Below are 13,057 nucleotides of genomic sequence, written 5' to 3'. Positions count from 1 at the left end.
TGTATAACTCCTGATGCTGTGGATCTGAAATACGGTTTGGTCATACATTATGTAACTCCTCATGCTGTGGATCTGAAATACGGTTTGGTCATACATTATGTATAACTCCTGATGCTGTGGATCTGAAATACGGTTTGGTCATACATTATGTAACTCCTCATGCTGTGGATCTGAAATACGGTTTGGTCATACATTATGTATAACTCCTGATGCTGTGGATCTGAAATACGGTTTGGTCATACATTATGTAACTCCTCATGCTGTGGATCTGAAATACGGTTTGGTCATACATTATGTATAACTCCTGATGCTGTGGATCTGAAATACGGTTTGGTCATACATTATGTAACTCCTCATGCTGTGGATCTGAAATACGGTTTGGTCATACATTATGTATAACTCCTGATGCTGTGGATCTGAAATACGGTTTGGTCATACATTATGTAACTCCTCATGCTGTGGATCTGAAATACGGTTTGGTCATACATTATGTATAACTCCTGATGCTGTGGATCTGAAATACGGTTTGGTCATACATTATGTAACTCCTCATGCTGTGGATCTGAAATACGGTTTGGTCATACATTATGTATAACTCCTGATGCTGTGGATCTGAAATACGGTTTGGTCATACATTATGTAACTCCTCATGCTGTGGATCTGAAATACGGTTTGGTCATACATTATGTATAACTCCTGATGCTGTGGATCTGAAATACGGTTTGGTCATACATTATGTAACTCCTCATGCTGTGGATCTGAAATACGGTTTGGTCATACGTTATGTATTACTCCTGATGCTGTGCATCTGAAATACGTTTGGACATACATGTACATTATGTATAACTCCTGATGCTGTGGATCTGAAATACGGTTTGATCATACATTATGTATAACTCCTGATGCTGTGGATCTGAAATAAGGTTTGGTCGTACATTATGTAACTCCTCATATCATGCTGTGCATCTGAAATACGGATTGGTCATACATTATGTAACTCCTCATGCTGTGCATCTGAAATATGGTTTGGTCATACATTATGTATAACTCCTGATGCTGTGGATCTGAGATAAGGTTTGGTCGTACATTATGTAACTCCTCATATCATGCTGTGCATCTGAAATACGGTTTGGTCATACATTATGTATAACTCCTGATGCTGTGGATCTGAAATAAGGTTTGGTCGTACATTATGTAACTCCTCATATCATGCTGTGCATCTGAAATACGGTTTGATCATACATTATGTATAACTCCTGATGCTGCGGATCTGAAATAAGGTTTGGTCGTACATTATGTATCTCCTCATATCATGCTGTGCATCTGAAATACGGATTGGTCATACATTATGTAACTCCTCATGCTGTGGATCTGAAATACGGTTTGGTCATACATTATGTAACTCCTAATGCTTTGGATCTGAAATACGGTTTGGTCATACATTATGTAACTCCTGATGCTGTGGATCTGAAATACGGTTCGGTCATACATTATGTAACTCCTCATGCTGTGCATCTGAAATACGGTTTGGTCATACATTATGTATAACTCCTGATGCTTTGGATCTGAAATACAGTTTGGTCATACATTATGTTACTCCTCATGCTATGCATCTGAAATACAGTTTGGTCATACATTATGTATAACTCCTGATGCTGTGGATCTGAAATACGGTTTGGTCATACATTATGTATAACCCCTGATGCTTTAGATCTGAAATACGGTTTGGTCATACATTATGTATAACTCCTGATACTGTGCATCTAATATAAGGTTTGGTCATACATTATGTATAACTCCTGATGCTGTGGATCTGACATACGGTTTGGTCATACATTATGTATAACTCCTGATGCTGTGGATCTGAAATACAGTTTGGTCATACATTATTTATAACTCCTGATGCTGTGGATCTGAAATATGATTTGGTCATACATTATGTATAACTCCTGATGGTGTGGATCTGAAATACAGTTTGGTCATACATTATTTATAACTCCTGATGCTGTGGATCTGAAATAAGGTTTGGTCATACATTATGTAACTCCTCATGCTTTGTATCTGAAATACGGTTTGGTCATACATTATGTATAACTCCTGATACTGTGGATCTGAAATACGGTTTGGTCATACATTATGTTACTCCTGATGCTTTGGATCTGAAATACGGTTTGGTCATACATTATGTAACTCCTCATGCTTTGTATCTGAAATACGGTTTGGTCATACATTATGTAACTCCTGATGCTTTGGATCTGAAATACGGTTTGGTCATACATCATGTATAACTCCTTATGCTGTGCATCTAATATACGGTTTGGTCATACATTATGTAACTCCTCATGCTGTGCATCTGAAATACGGTTTTGTCATACATTGTGTAACTCCTCATGCTGTGCATCTGAAATACGGTTTGGTCATACGTTATGTATTAATCCTGATGCTGTGCATCTGAAATACGGTTTGGACATACATTATGTATAACTCCTGATGCTGTGGATCTGAAATACGGTTTGGTCATACATTATTTAACTCCTCATGCTGTGGATCTGAAATACGGTTTGGTCATACATTGTGTAACTCCTCATGCTGTGCATCTGAAATACGGTTTGATCATACATTATGTACAACTCCTGATACTGTGCATCTAATATACGGTTTGGTCATACATTATATATAACTCCTTATGCTGTGGATCTGAAATACGGTTTGGTCATACATTATGTAACTCCACATGCTGTGGATCTAAAATACGGTTTGGTCATACATTATGTACAACTCCTAATGCTTTGGATTTGAAATACGGTTTGGTCATACATTATGTAACTCCTGATGCTGTGCATCTGAAATACAGTTTGGTCATACATTATGTATAACTCCTGATGCTGTGGATCTGAAATACGGTTTGGTCATACATTATGTAACTCCTGATGCTGTGGATCTGAAATACGGTTTGTTCATACATTATGTATAACTCCTGATGCTGAGGATCTGAAATACGGTTTGATCATACATTATGTATAACTCCTGATACTGTGGATCTGAAATACGGTTTGGTCATACATTATGTAACTCCTGATGCTGTGCATCTGAAATACAGTTTGGTCATACATTATGTATAACTCCTGATGCTATGGATCTGAAATATGGTTTGGTCATAGATTATGTAACTCCTCATGCTGTGGATCTGAAATACGGTTTGGTAATACATTATGTATAACTCCTGATGCTTTAGATCTGAAATACGGTTTGGTCATACATGTATAACTCCTGATGCTGTGGATCTGAAATACAGTTTGGTCATACATTATGTACAACTCCTGATGCTATGGATCTGAAATATGGTTTGGTCATAGATTATGAAACTCCTCATGCTGTGGATCTGAAATACTGTTTGGTCATACATTATGTAACTCCTTATGCTCTGCATCTGAAATACGGTTTGGTCATACATTATGTAACTCCTTATGCTGTGGATCTGAAATACGGTTTGGTCATACATTATGTAACTCCTTATGCTGTGCATCTGAAATACGGTTTGGTCATACATTATGTATACCTCCTGATGCTGTGGATCTGAAATACGGTTTGGTCATACATTATGTAACTCCTCATGCTTTGGATCTGAAATACAGTTTGGTCATAGATTATGTAACTCCTCATGCTGTGGATCTGAAATACGGTTTGGTCATACATTATGTATAACTCCTGATGCTGTGGATCTGAAATACGGTTTGGTAATACATTATGTATAACTCCTGATGCTTTGGATCTGAAATACGGTTTGGTCATACATTATGTATAACTCCTGATGCTTTAGATCTGAAATACGGTTTGGTCATACATTATGTATAACTCCTGATGCTGTGGATCTGAAATATGGTTTGGTCATACATTATGTATAACTCCTCATGCTGTGCATCTGAAATACGGTTTGTTCATACATTATGTATAACTCCTGATGCTGTGGATCTGAAATACAGTTTCGTCATACATTATGTAACTCCTGATGCTGTGGCTCTGAAATACGGTTTGGTCATACATTATGTAACTCTTCATGTTGTGGATCTACATTATGTATAATCTCTAACTTTTCAGAATCGACCAGAGGCTTGGTCATACATTATGTAACTCTTCATGTTGTGGATCTGAAATATGGTTTGGTCATACATTATGTATAACTCCTGATGTTGTGGATCAGCTTAAATTGCAACTTTATATAAAAAGTAATACTTAACAGCTTTTAATATAAACTCAGATTTGAATGCCTTCAGTTGATAACTTGTACAACTAAAGTAAACTCCACATATAACACGATCAAGGGGGCCATACAATTTACTTTTTATCAATGTACGTAGCTGGTTCTCATTATAAAAGTTCATCCCATGGCCAGTATATCAAGGGAGGTAACTCTAACTCACTGACACTGAATTGTAGCTATGACATATTTAACGATTTTGAGCGAGACACTCACGAAATGTACTTCAGAAAATTACTCACAACATGAGACACATTTTGCACAAATTTTTGATCGTATTCATGAAAAGAAGCAAAGTTTGGCAAATTTTAGTGAATAAACAATAACTACATGGTTTCACACTGACCTTGCATGGTCACTGAGAGGTCTAAAGTCACAGGCCAGCCACTTAATTACAGGCCACTCAGGCCAATTAGCAGCATAGATACTGTATGTGAATGGCCAGCTAGCCGGCCGGCTGATTTAGCGGCGCATGACTTGGTGTCATGCTCACTGATGTGTGAACTGTTAAGCAATTAAATCATAATTTTTTGTCTTTAATACTTTAAACATATTTTATTAACCAGAATTGGAAAATAGCACATGACGGTAAACCTGTAATTATTCTAGCTACTTCACGTTGAGCCCTCTCTAACTTTTCAGAATCGACCAGAGTACAACCATCCCTAACCTCACATGCATATTCTAAAGTATAGATTTTAGTACTTAGGCAATATCATTTATATAAATTAAGAAAAACAATGGTCCAAGAATTGAACCCTGAGGAACTCCAGCACATATCAAACCAGCATCAGAAGAAGAATTATTTATAAACACTTTCTGTTGTCTGTTATTTAAGTAGTTTTTGATCCAAGAAAGGAAATTTCCTGAGATACCATATGATTTTAACTTGACTAATAAACCATTATGCCAGACTCTGTCAAAAGCTTTTGAGATGTCACAGAAAACTTCAAGAATCAAGACAAATATTATGATATAATTCGAGTAATTGATACACAGCTGAGTGGCCAGGCATAAATCCTGATTGGTACTGATAAAACAGAGAATTTTCAAAAAAATAATTATACAAGTACTTAAAGATAACCCTTTCAAATGTTTTACCAACCATAGACAAAAGAGAAATCAGTCTATAGTCAGAAGGAGAATGCCTATCACCCTTCTTAAAAAGCAGCATGACTTTAGCAAATTTCCAAATATCAGGATAAATACAAGTAGATAACGATAAGTTAAAAAGAAGTTCAAGTGGTTTACATACAGTTTTTGCAGTGTACTTCAACATATGGTGGCTGATTTCATCCATGCCTGAGGCTTTGCCAAGTTTTAAATTCAACAAGACATCACATATTTCATTGTAGTTAAATATAGGAGATTCAAATGAATCTCCGTTTTCGGTTCTAAAATAGGAATATCAGTATTATTATCATCTATGTTAGTGATACTGCAAAAATAATTATTCAATAAATTTGATTTGTCCTTATCGTCAATTAATAAACGTCCTGATGTTGAATCAACTGAAGTAGGAATAGACTGCGAGGTCCCTGAATTTCCCAATAATTCTTAGGATCAGATGAGTAATAAAAATCAATAAGATTTCCAACATTTTCATAGAAGGATTTTCTAGCATGCTTTTTCATGTTATTAACTTTGTTTCACTGTTTTTAGAATGCTTGGCTGTTTTTCGTAATCTATCGTGTAGTCTCATATTTTTTCTCAGGTCTGAATTCATCCATGGCTTATCGTTAGGTCTTATAGTAACTTCTCTATGTGGTGTTAATTTTGTTCTACAAGCAAAATCGAGAAAAAAACTCAGTAAAACGTTCGCTAGACGAATCAACAGAGTTACATGTAGCAAAAAGAGTATTCCAGTCATATTCCTCGATAAGGTGATTAAATAATACATAGTCACCTCTTTATATAACCAAATTTTTCGTTTGTAGACGGGTTTAATAAATAACGGGACGGAAATATAAGTGACAACCTTCGTTGTCAGTAAAGGAGTTTTCGGTAGCTATGACGTAGGAGTCGGTGCAGGACAAAGATTCTGACACTAAAATTGGATCAAGTAAACTGGACCTGGTGGGACCTATTCGTGTAGGTTCATTTATAACATATGTAAAATTAAAAGTATCAATATATACTGTCAGCAAAAGCATGATTCTGGGACATGGTTAGCATGTCAACATTGTGGTCTCCTATCAAAATAATATTTCTTGATAATTCTACAGCATCATTTATTGAAGCCCGAAGATCATCCCAAAATTGATTATTGTGATAAGCAGAACAGTATATGCTGTCCCGATTATTAGACATTTATTAGACATTTGTCAGGAAGAAATACCTGAAACCATAATACTTCGGTGTCGGGGCCTTCGAGGTTAACCAGCTGCCTACTAACTTTAAAGCCTCATTTACATATACTAAAATACCCCCAACCGCAAAATTTCTATCGAGTCTAAAAGGAGAGTGGAAGCCTCCTATCAATAACTCACCTCTGGGGACCTCAACATCAAGATGCGTTTCGGTGAGACAAATTATATCATATTCACCTGCAATGTTTTCTATGTATTCAATTTTATTCCTTGCACTCCTAATATTTAAATGAAAAATAGAAAGCTCGCCTTCCACAGGACCAGGATTGGACTCAACATCCATATGCTGTAATACTAGCAACAGCAAAATAAACAGGAAATCGTCTTTAATAGATTTGTATCGTGATATATTTACTTTTGAATGTTGAAAGCTATATCAAGCCATATGTCACATGTAAACTTCCCTAAAATTCTTTAAAATATCAATAAATCTCCAAATTTGGTTCCAACAAAGTAACTACAGACTTCAGAAAAACACAAAAGGGATAAAACCATGTTATTTGCAGTATTATTCCTGTTTTAAATGTATCACAAATTTTTCACAAATTCAGAGAAAATATATCACGATTCTTGACTAAATCTCACCAAAAAAAATCACTGATCTCACTATTTTGCACCGTAAAGTTATGGCATGTATATATAATGCTCGATATATGAATGTATATCAAAATAAACACACAGAAGCCAGGAAACAGATTAACTGATATTTTCAATTTCATTTTAGCAACATTTCACTTGTTTATGCATGTTCACTGTTCTCCGTTTTGACTTTAAGAGTTGGGCAAGAAATTGGAAACCCAGCTACAGAAACACAACTAGAACACTGACAGGTCAGTAAGGGCCCCGTCGTGTGGCAATATATCCCCCATAATCATCAAGAAGCAATCTGCCCATATAGCTGAGCTTGACGTTTGACATTTGGACTTCAAAAAGAATCGCAAGGAAGCAAAATATACATTTTACATGTACTATGATGTGAGTCTTGTTTCCTTCCACCTCCATATTTGCTGGGCTAACAGAAATGTAAATACCGGTGCAATACTCATTTGTTAGCTTTGATTTGTTTTATTTCACCTTATATACCTCCTACATCAAGAGCCAGGGTCAAAGTCAGAGATCCACTTTGTCTTTGACCTTTGGACCCAAATGACCTTGACCATTAACCTAGTGACCCTGAACTTTGGTCAGTTGACTTATTCTTTAATTCCGACCAACTTTGCTTCTTGATATCATAACAAAATGTTCATCAGTGAAAAATACAAAACTTGACCTTGACCCTTTGGACCCCGTAACCTGGACCTAAGGTCAGTTGACTCTGTGTTAAGTTCTGAACAACATTGCTTCATAATGTCATAACAAAATGTTCATCAGGGAAAAGGTACAAAATTTAACCTTGACCTCTGACCCAATGACCTTGACCTTTGGTCAGTTGACTCCTTGTTTAATTCTGATCAACTTTGCTTCATCATGTCATAACAAAATGTTTATCAGTGAAAAGATGCAAATTTGACCTTGACCTTTGAATCTAATGACCTTGACATTTGACCTCGACTTTTTACCTCAGTGTTTCTCTTTGTTTGATTCCGAACAACTTTGCTTCATAATGTCATAACGAAATGTTCACCAGTGAAAAGCTACAAAATTTTACCTTGACCCCTGACCCAATGACCTTGACCTTTGGTCAGTTGACTCCTTGTTTAATTCTGATCAACTCTGCCTCATAATGTCATAACAAAATGTTCATCAGTGAAAAGATGCAAATTTGACCTTGACCTTTGAATCTAATGACCTTGACCTTTGACCTTGATTTTTTACCTCAAGGTGTATTTTTGTGAACTGAACATCTTGACCAAGTTTCATGTACATCGGTCAATAAATACCAAAGTTATCAGCCAGGAACAGAATTTGTGGACGGACAGACAGACAGACAGACAGAGTGATTACTATAGGGCACCGGTATCTCCGATACGGGGCCCTAATTAAAACATTTGTAAAACGTACTGGATCTCTGAGAGTGTAAGGCACTTTTATACTTTCCAAGTTTTTCAAAATTGAAGTTTATATTGTACGGGCGGCTTAGCTGTATTCAGTAGATATATTGAATTTAGTTTTAGATCCTTGTTCAACTTCATTGACAATGGTAGATGGGTCTCAATAGATGGAGCCTTCCTTTCTCACTGAGTGGAAGTTATGATTGATAAATTAAGTATTGTAAGCCCTATACAATACAATAGTAGTACATGCTACTGCTTGTATTATGTATGCTGTTACAAGTTAGTGTGAGTGATAAAATGGTTCTTACTTGAGTTACACCTCATTAGACATAGGTAAAATTGACTGGTGGTTTCTTATAGTCATGTGGTAATCCTCTAACTGGTCTATATAAATACCTTGATGAACCTGTCCAATTGTCACAAATTCCACCAGGGCATGAACTCTCCACCAGCATCCATGGAAAGGCAGAACCTGTATCTGAACTGATGTCACCGGTGTTGGAATCCTGGCCTCAATGACATTGTACGGAGGATCGTCTTCTACAACATACAAGTGGGGACTCTCTCAAAGATATATTTCATGAATACCCAGCAACTTCAAAAATAGGAACAATTGATTAAAATGAGAAATTTTGTGGGATTTATTGATTTCTCTTGTTGTGATGACCAAATCATGTGACAACTGATCATGAAACCCTTCATAAGTTATTTGGAATAAGAGTCCACCTCAGTTTGGTGATAACGATTAAATATCTTTTACAAAAGAAGTTGTCAACAATGGCCAATTTAAGTCAAAATACCAACAGTTTCCATAGATGTTTGTTGGATAGTGCGAACCAACCAGAAAAGAAAAGAATATAGAGGATTAATTGATATACTTCAGAAACTTAACCAAATTAAGAAATTTCTTCTGAATAATGACTTAAAATATTGATATTCCAGCACAAACTGAGGAATAAGAGGAGACATAATTAGGTCTTTTATAAAACCATGAATAATTTTCATGATAAAAGAACATTTATTAAAGTTCATTGTCTAAAACAAGAGGTCACACCCAACAAAAGCGATACATATACACCTGTCACACGTTGAATGAGCAGTTGTTTGTATAATTGAAATATATGAAATATTTGTGAGTAATTGACGTTAAAGGAGAAATAATTCAACATATGTTGTAGATCAATGAGTGCAATAAGCATTCTGGAATACATTTAGTAATAGTGAATCAATGAAACCAAGGGGAATAAGTCTATTAATCATGGTCAGATAATTGTGATAACATTCACTCCACTGATTCAAAGTTATATTAGTCTGTTGAAAAATATTTGAGATATCCAGCAGGGCGTATAGAAACTGATATAACAATAAAATGGTCAACAGGAATCCCTTGCGTTCAGGTACATGTAGGTGAGTTAAAAATTGAAAAAAAAAAAAAATTTGACTTCTGTGATACATACCAAGAGTTTCACTGCACCCAAAGCTTCTGTACTCCTCATAGATCTTGAAAACCTGAAATTTAAATCATCTTATACATGCCATAACTTTTCACAGAAACAGTCAACCAATCAGAGCACAATATGCTAATATATGATTTGTTGATTTTGCTCAACTTCGAACATAGCCTTAGTCTCCGTATAATGTGTACACATGCATACCAAGTTTCATAAAAATCTAACGATGTTTAAGCAAATTATCTTGCAGAAAAAAAAGTTAGGAAATTGACCAATTAGAGCACAGGACACTAATTAATTATGCACAGAATGTGCTCAACTTTGAAGTTATAAGTCTCTCTCGTCATATAAAGTGACCAATAAGACTGCTGCACAGTACATGTATTTATTCTGCATGGATTAATTTTGCCTCAGTTCGGAATTAGCTACAGCCTTTGTATGATGTACATGCATACAACGTTTTATCAAAATTGAACAATATTTATGGAAGTGTGGACGACAAGACAGACATTACAGATGGACACAGTGATTATCATATGGCAACCCCATCTCTAATGCAGGACCCTAATAATTACTGTAGACAATTATTTTGTAGTATTACCTGTAGAATACCTATTGAAATTTCTTTATTTAGTCAGCTCTAATATAGAACTGTGTTTAAGTACTTCCATGGAGTACCTTCAGTAAGTTCTGGTCTAGTTTTACAATTAATCAATAATGTCCTTATGCAATTACAAAATATATCACCATCACTTTGACCAATAGTTGTGCAAGCTAACTTAGCATCTAATATGAAAAAGCAAAGCCTAAAAAGAGGGTTGCTTTTGTTGATCTCTGATATTTACTGATTCGATCAGAATGAAATAAAAATAACTGATTTCAGAATGAGATCAGATAAGCTTTATTTAAAGTTGGCAAGTGATGGAATGACAATAAAACAAAAGCTCTAATTTAAGACCTACATAACAATTAAGGGAGACCGGGGCAAATTTGTGGATTTTTTTTATTTAAGTCTGTTATGGGAAGTATGAATAGCACGTCCGTTTTTGAAGAATCGTCGAACTTTTCCTGTCAGAAGACTGGATGTCATTATAGCGATATATAGGCTCAATTTATGTTGCATCCTGAACACCGGATTGAATTTCAAATTTTGTTACAGTCAACAAGGTTTGACAGGTAAGGATGCCAAATAAAATTAAACAGTTTCTGCCTGTACTTGTTATAAATTGGCACGCGGTGTAAAACAGTAATACGTTGCTGAAAAATGGCGTTAAACTCCTGTTGGTGTCTGGAAAATCATTGTTGATTTCAACATAAATGCATTATCAATTGTTTCTTTTATGAGTGGTAATGTATAAAAATATTATGTAAAGACTATAAAAAGACTTCAAATATTTTAGTTATTTCGTTCATATTCTCAACAACTGGTTTTCAAAGGCTGATGAAATTTTAGATGATGAACAAATACATGTACACGTAGACCTGGCAACATTTGGTTTAATGCCGGCTCTTTTAGAAGATATCTCCTGGCAGAAATATTAACAGAACCTATGGATTGATGACAAAAAGGATATTCAGAAAATATCCGCGCTTTTACTTTTTGTGCCTGTGACAAAAATAGAAATAAAAAAAAAGTTCTAAAGCACCGAAGAAAAGATAATGCAACGGATATCAGTTCCTAGATTTTCCGGTTGTTTTTCATCCTTCCAGAAATAACCGATGAAGGCTGATGGAGTATGACGTGTTTGTGACGTCATAGTATGATAATCTCTGAACGAAGATTCATGCGTGTAACAGTATCACATTTCATATGATGGACTTTTCCACTCAGAATGTATATTAGTTTTTATCAAAATCTGAAAGTGTAGAAGTATAACAACAATTTTGTATACGTTTATATTCTGTTTCCTAGCACGATGATAAAAATGAAACATTATTGTCTTTGCTAATGCTTCAAGAATACACTTATACGATTTCCCCACTGAATGGCTACTTCCGGACGAAAAAAACCAAGGGCAATGTATAGCAAGGGGAAGCAACTCTGTTTATGCACACATGTGTTACCATTAAAGAGCTTCGCTCGGGCGCCCAAGAGCTACACTCTTATAGGTACTAGGACCATATATAACGGAAAGCGTGCAATTGAGAATTGTTTAATTTTTGTAGTTTTAGAGTAGCTATATCCATGTTTTTGTTAGTTTTTGTGTTAGCTGTAGAATAGTTAAAGTGGAGAATGAAAGTGGATGTAGTGTGATAGGTTTATAGCGGAAGTGTACTGATCGATACAGAAGTGGATGTAGTGTGACAGGTCTTTAGCGGAAATGTACTGATACAGAAGTGGATGTAGTGTGATAGGTCTATAGCGGAAGTGTACTGATACAGAAGTATATGTAGTGTGAAAGGTCTATAGCGGAAGTGTACTGATACAGAAGTGGATATAGTGTGATAGGTCTATAGCGGAAGTGTACTGATACAGAAGTGGATATAGTGTGATAGGTCTATAGCGGAAGTGTACTGATACAGAAATGGATGTAGTGTGATAGGTCTATAGCGGAAGTGTACCATAAAAACCCATGTAATTTGCGCACCTGTGTAATTTGCGCAGGTACTTTTTGAGGCTGAAAATCGGGAAAAAAGCTTCTACTCGAATATTTTGCGCACCCAAAAAATCTGGAAAAAAAACGATGTTCATGCTCCGAAAATCGATCTCTGAATATATTTTTTTTAAATGTGTTTCTATGATTTTTTTTTCATTGATGTAAAATGATATTTAAAACCAAGAAGAAACTACGGAAAATGTGTATTTTGTTGCTTGTATTCTTTGAATTATCGGATCACACATGACACACACGTGTGCGCATATTGGCATACATCAATTCATTTTAGCAATATTTTACATAAAACATTTACTTGCTTACAAAAACATATCAATTAATAAGTAATTCGATGTTTAGTAACCGCTGGTGCATATCTCCTGGTGAAAGA

At 35.5% G+C, this 13,057-nt stretch overlaps 1 protein-coding gene across 1 annotated transcript in view; it reads right to left on the bottom strand.

Annotated features, from left to right (window-relative positions):
• LOC110451630 overlaps positions 1-13,057 on the bottom strand; it is a 101,626-nt gene that overhangs the window by 36,671 nt on the left and 51,898 nt on the right. Inside the window, exons 8-9 of the mRNA XM_021499748.1 lie at positions 10,079-10,130; positions 9,018-9,161 (exon numbers count right to left, since the gene is read on the bottom strand). Coding sequence (XP_021355423.1) covers positions 9,018-9,161; positions 10,079-10,130 — 196 coding nt within the window. The remainder of the gene's footprint in view (positions 1-9,017; positions 9,162-10,078; positions 10,131-13,057) is intronic.

Source organism: Mizuhopecten yessoensis, unplaced genomic scaffold (assembly GCF_002113885.1).
Source record: "Mizuhopecten yessoensis strain PY_sf001 unplaced genomic scaffold, ASM211388v2 scaffold6135_2, whole genome shotgun sequence".
NCBI lineage: Eukaryota > Metazoa > Mollusca > Bivalvia > Pectinida > Pectinidae > Mizuhopecten > Mizuhopecten yessoensis.
This window is presented reverse-complemented; position numbering and strand designations above follow the sequence as displayed.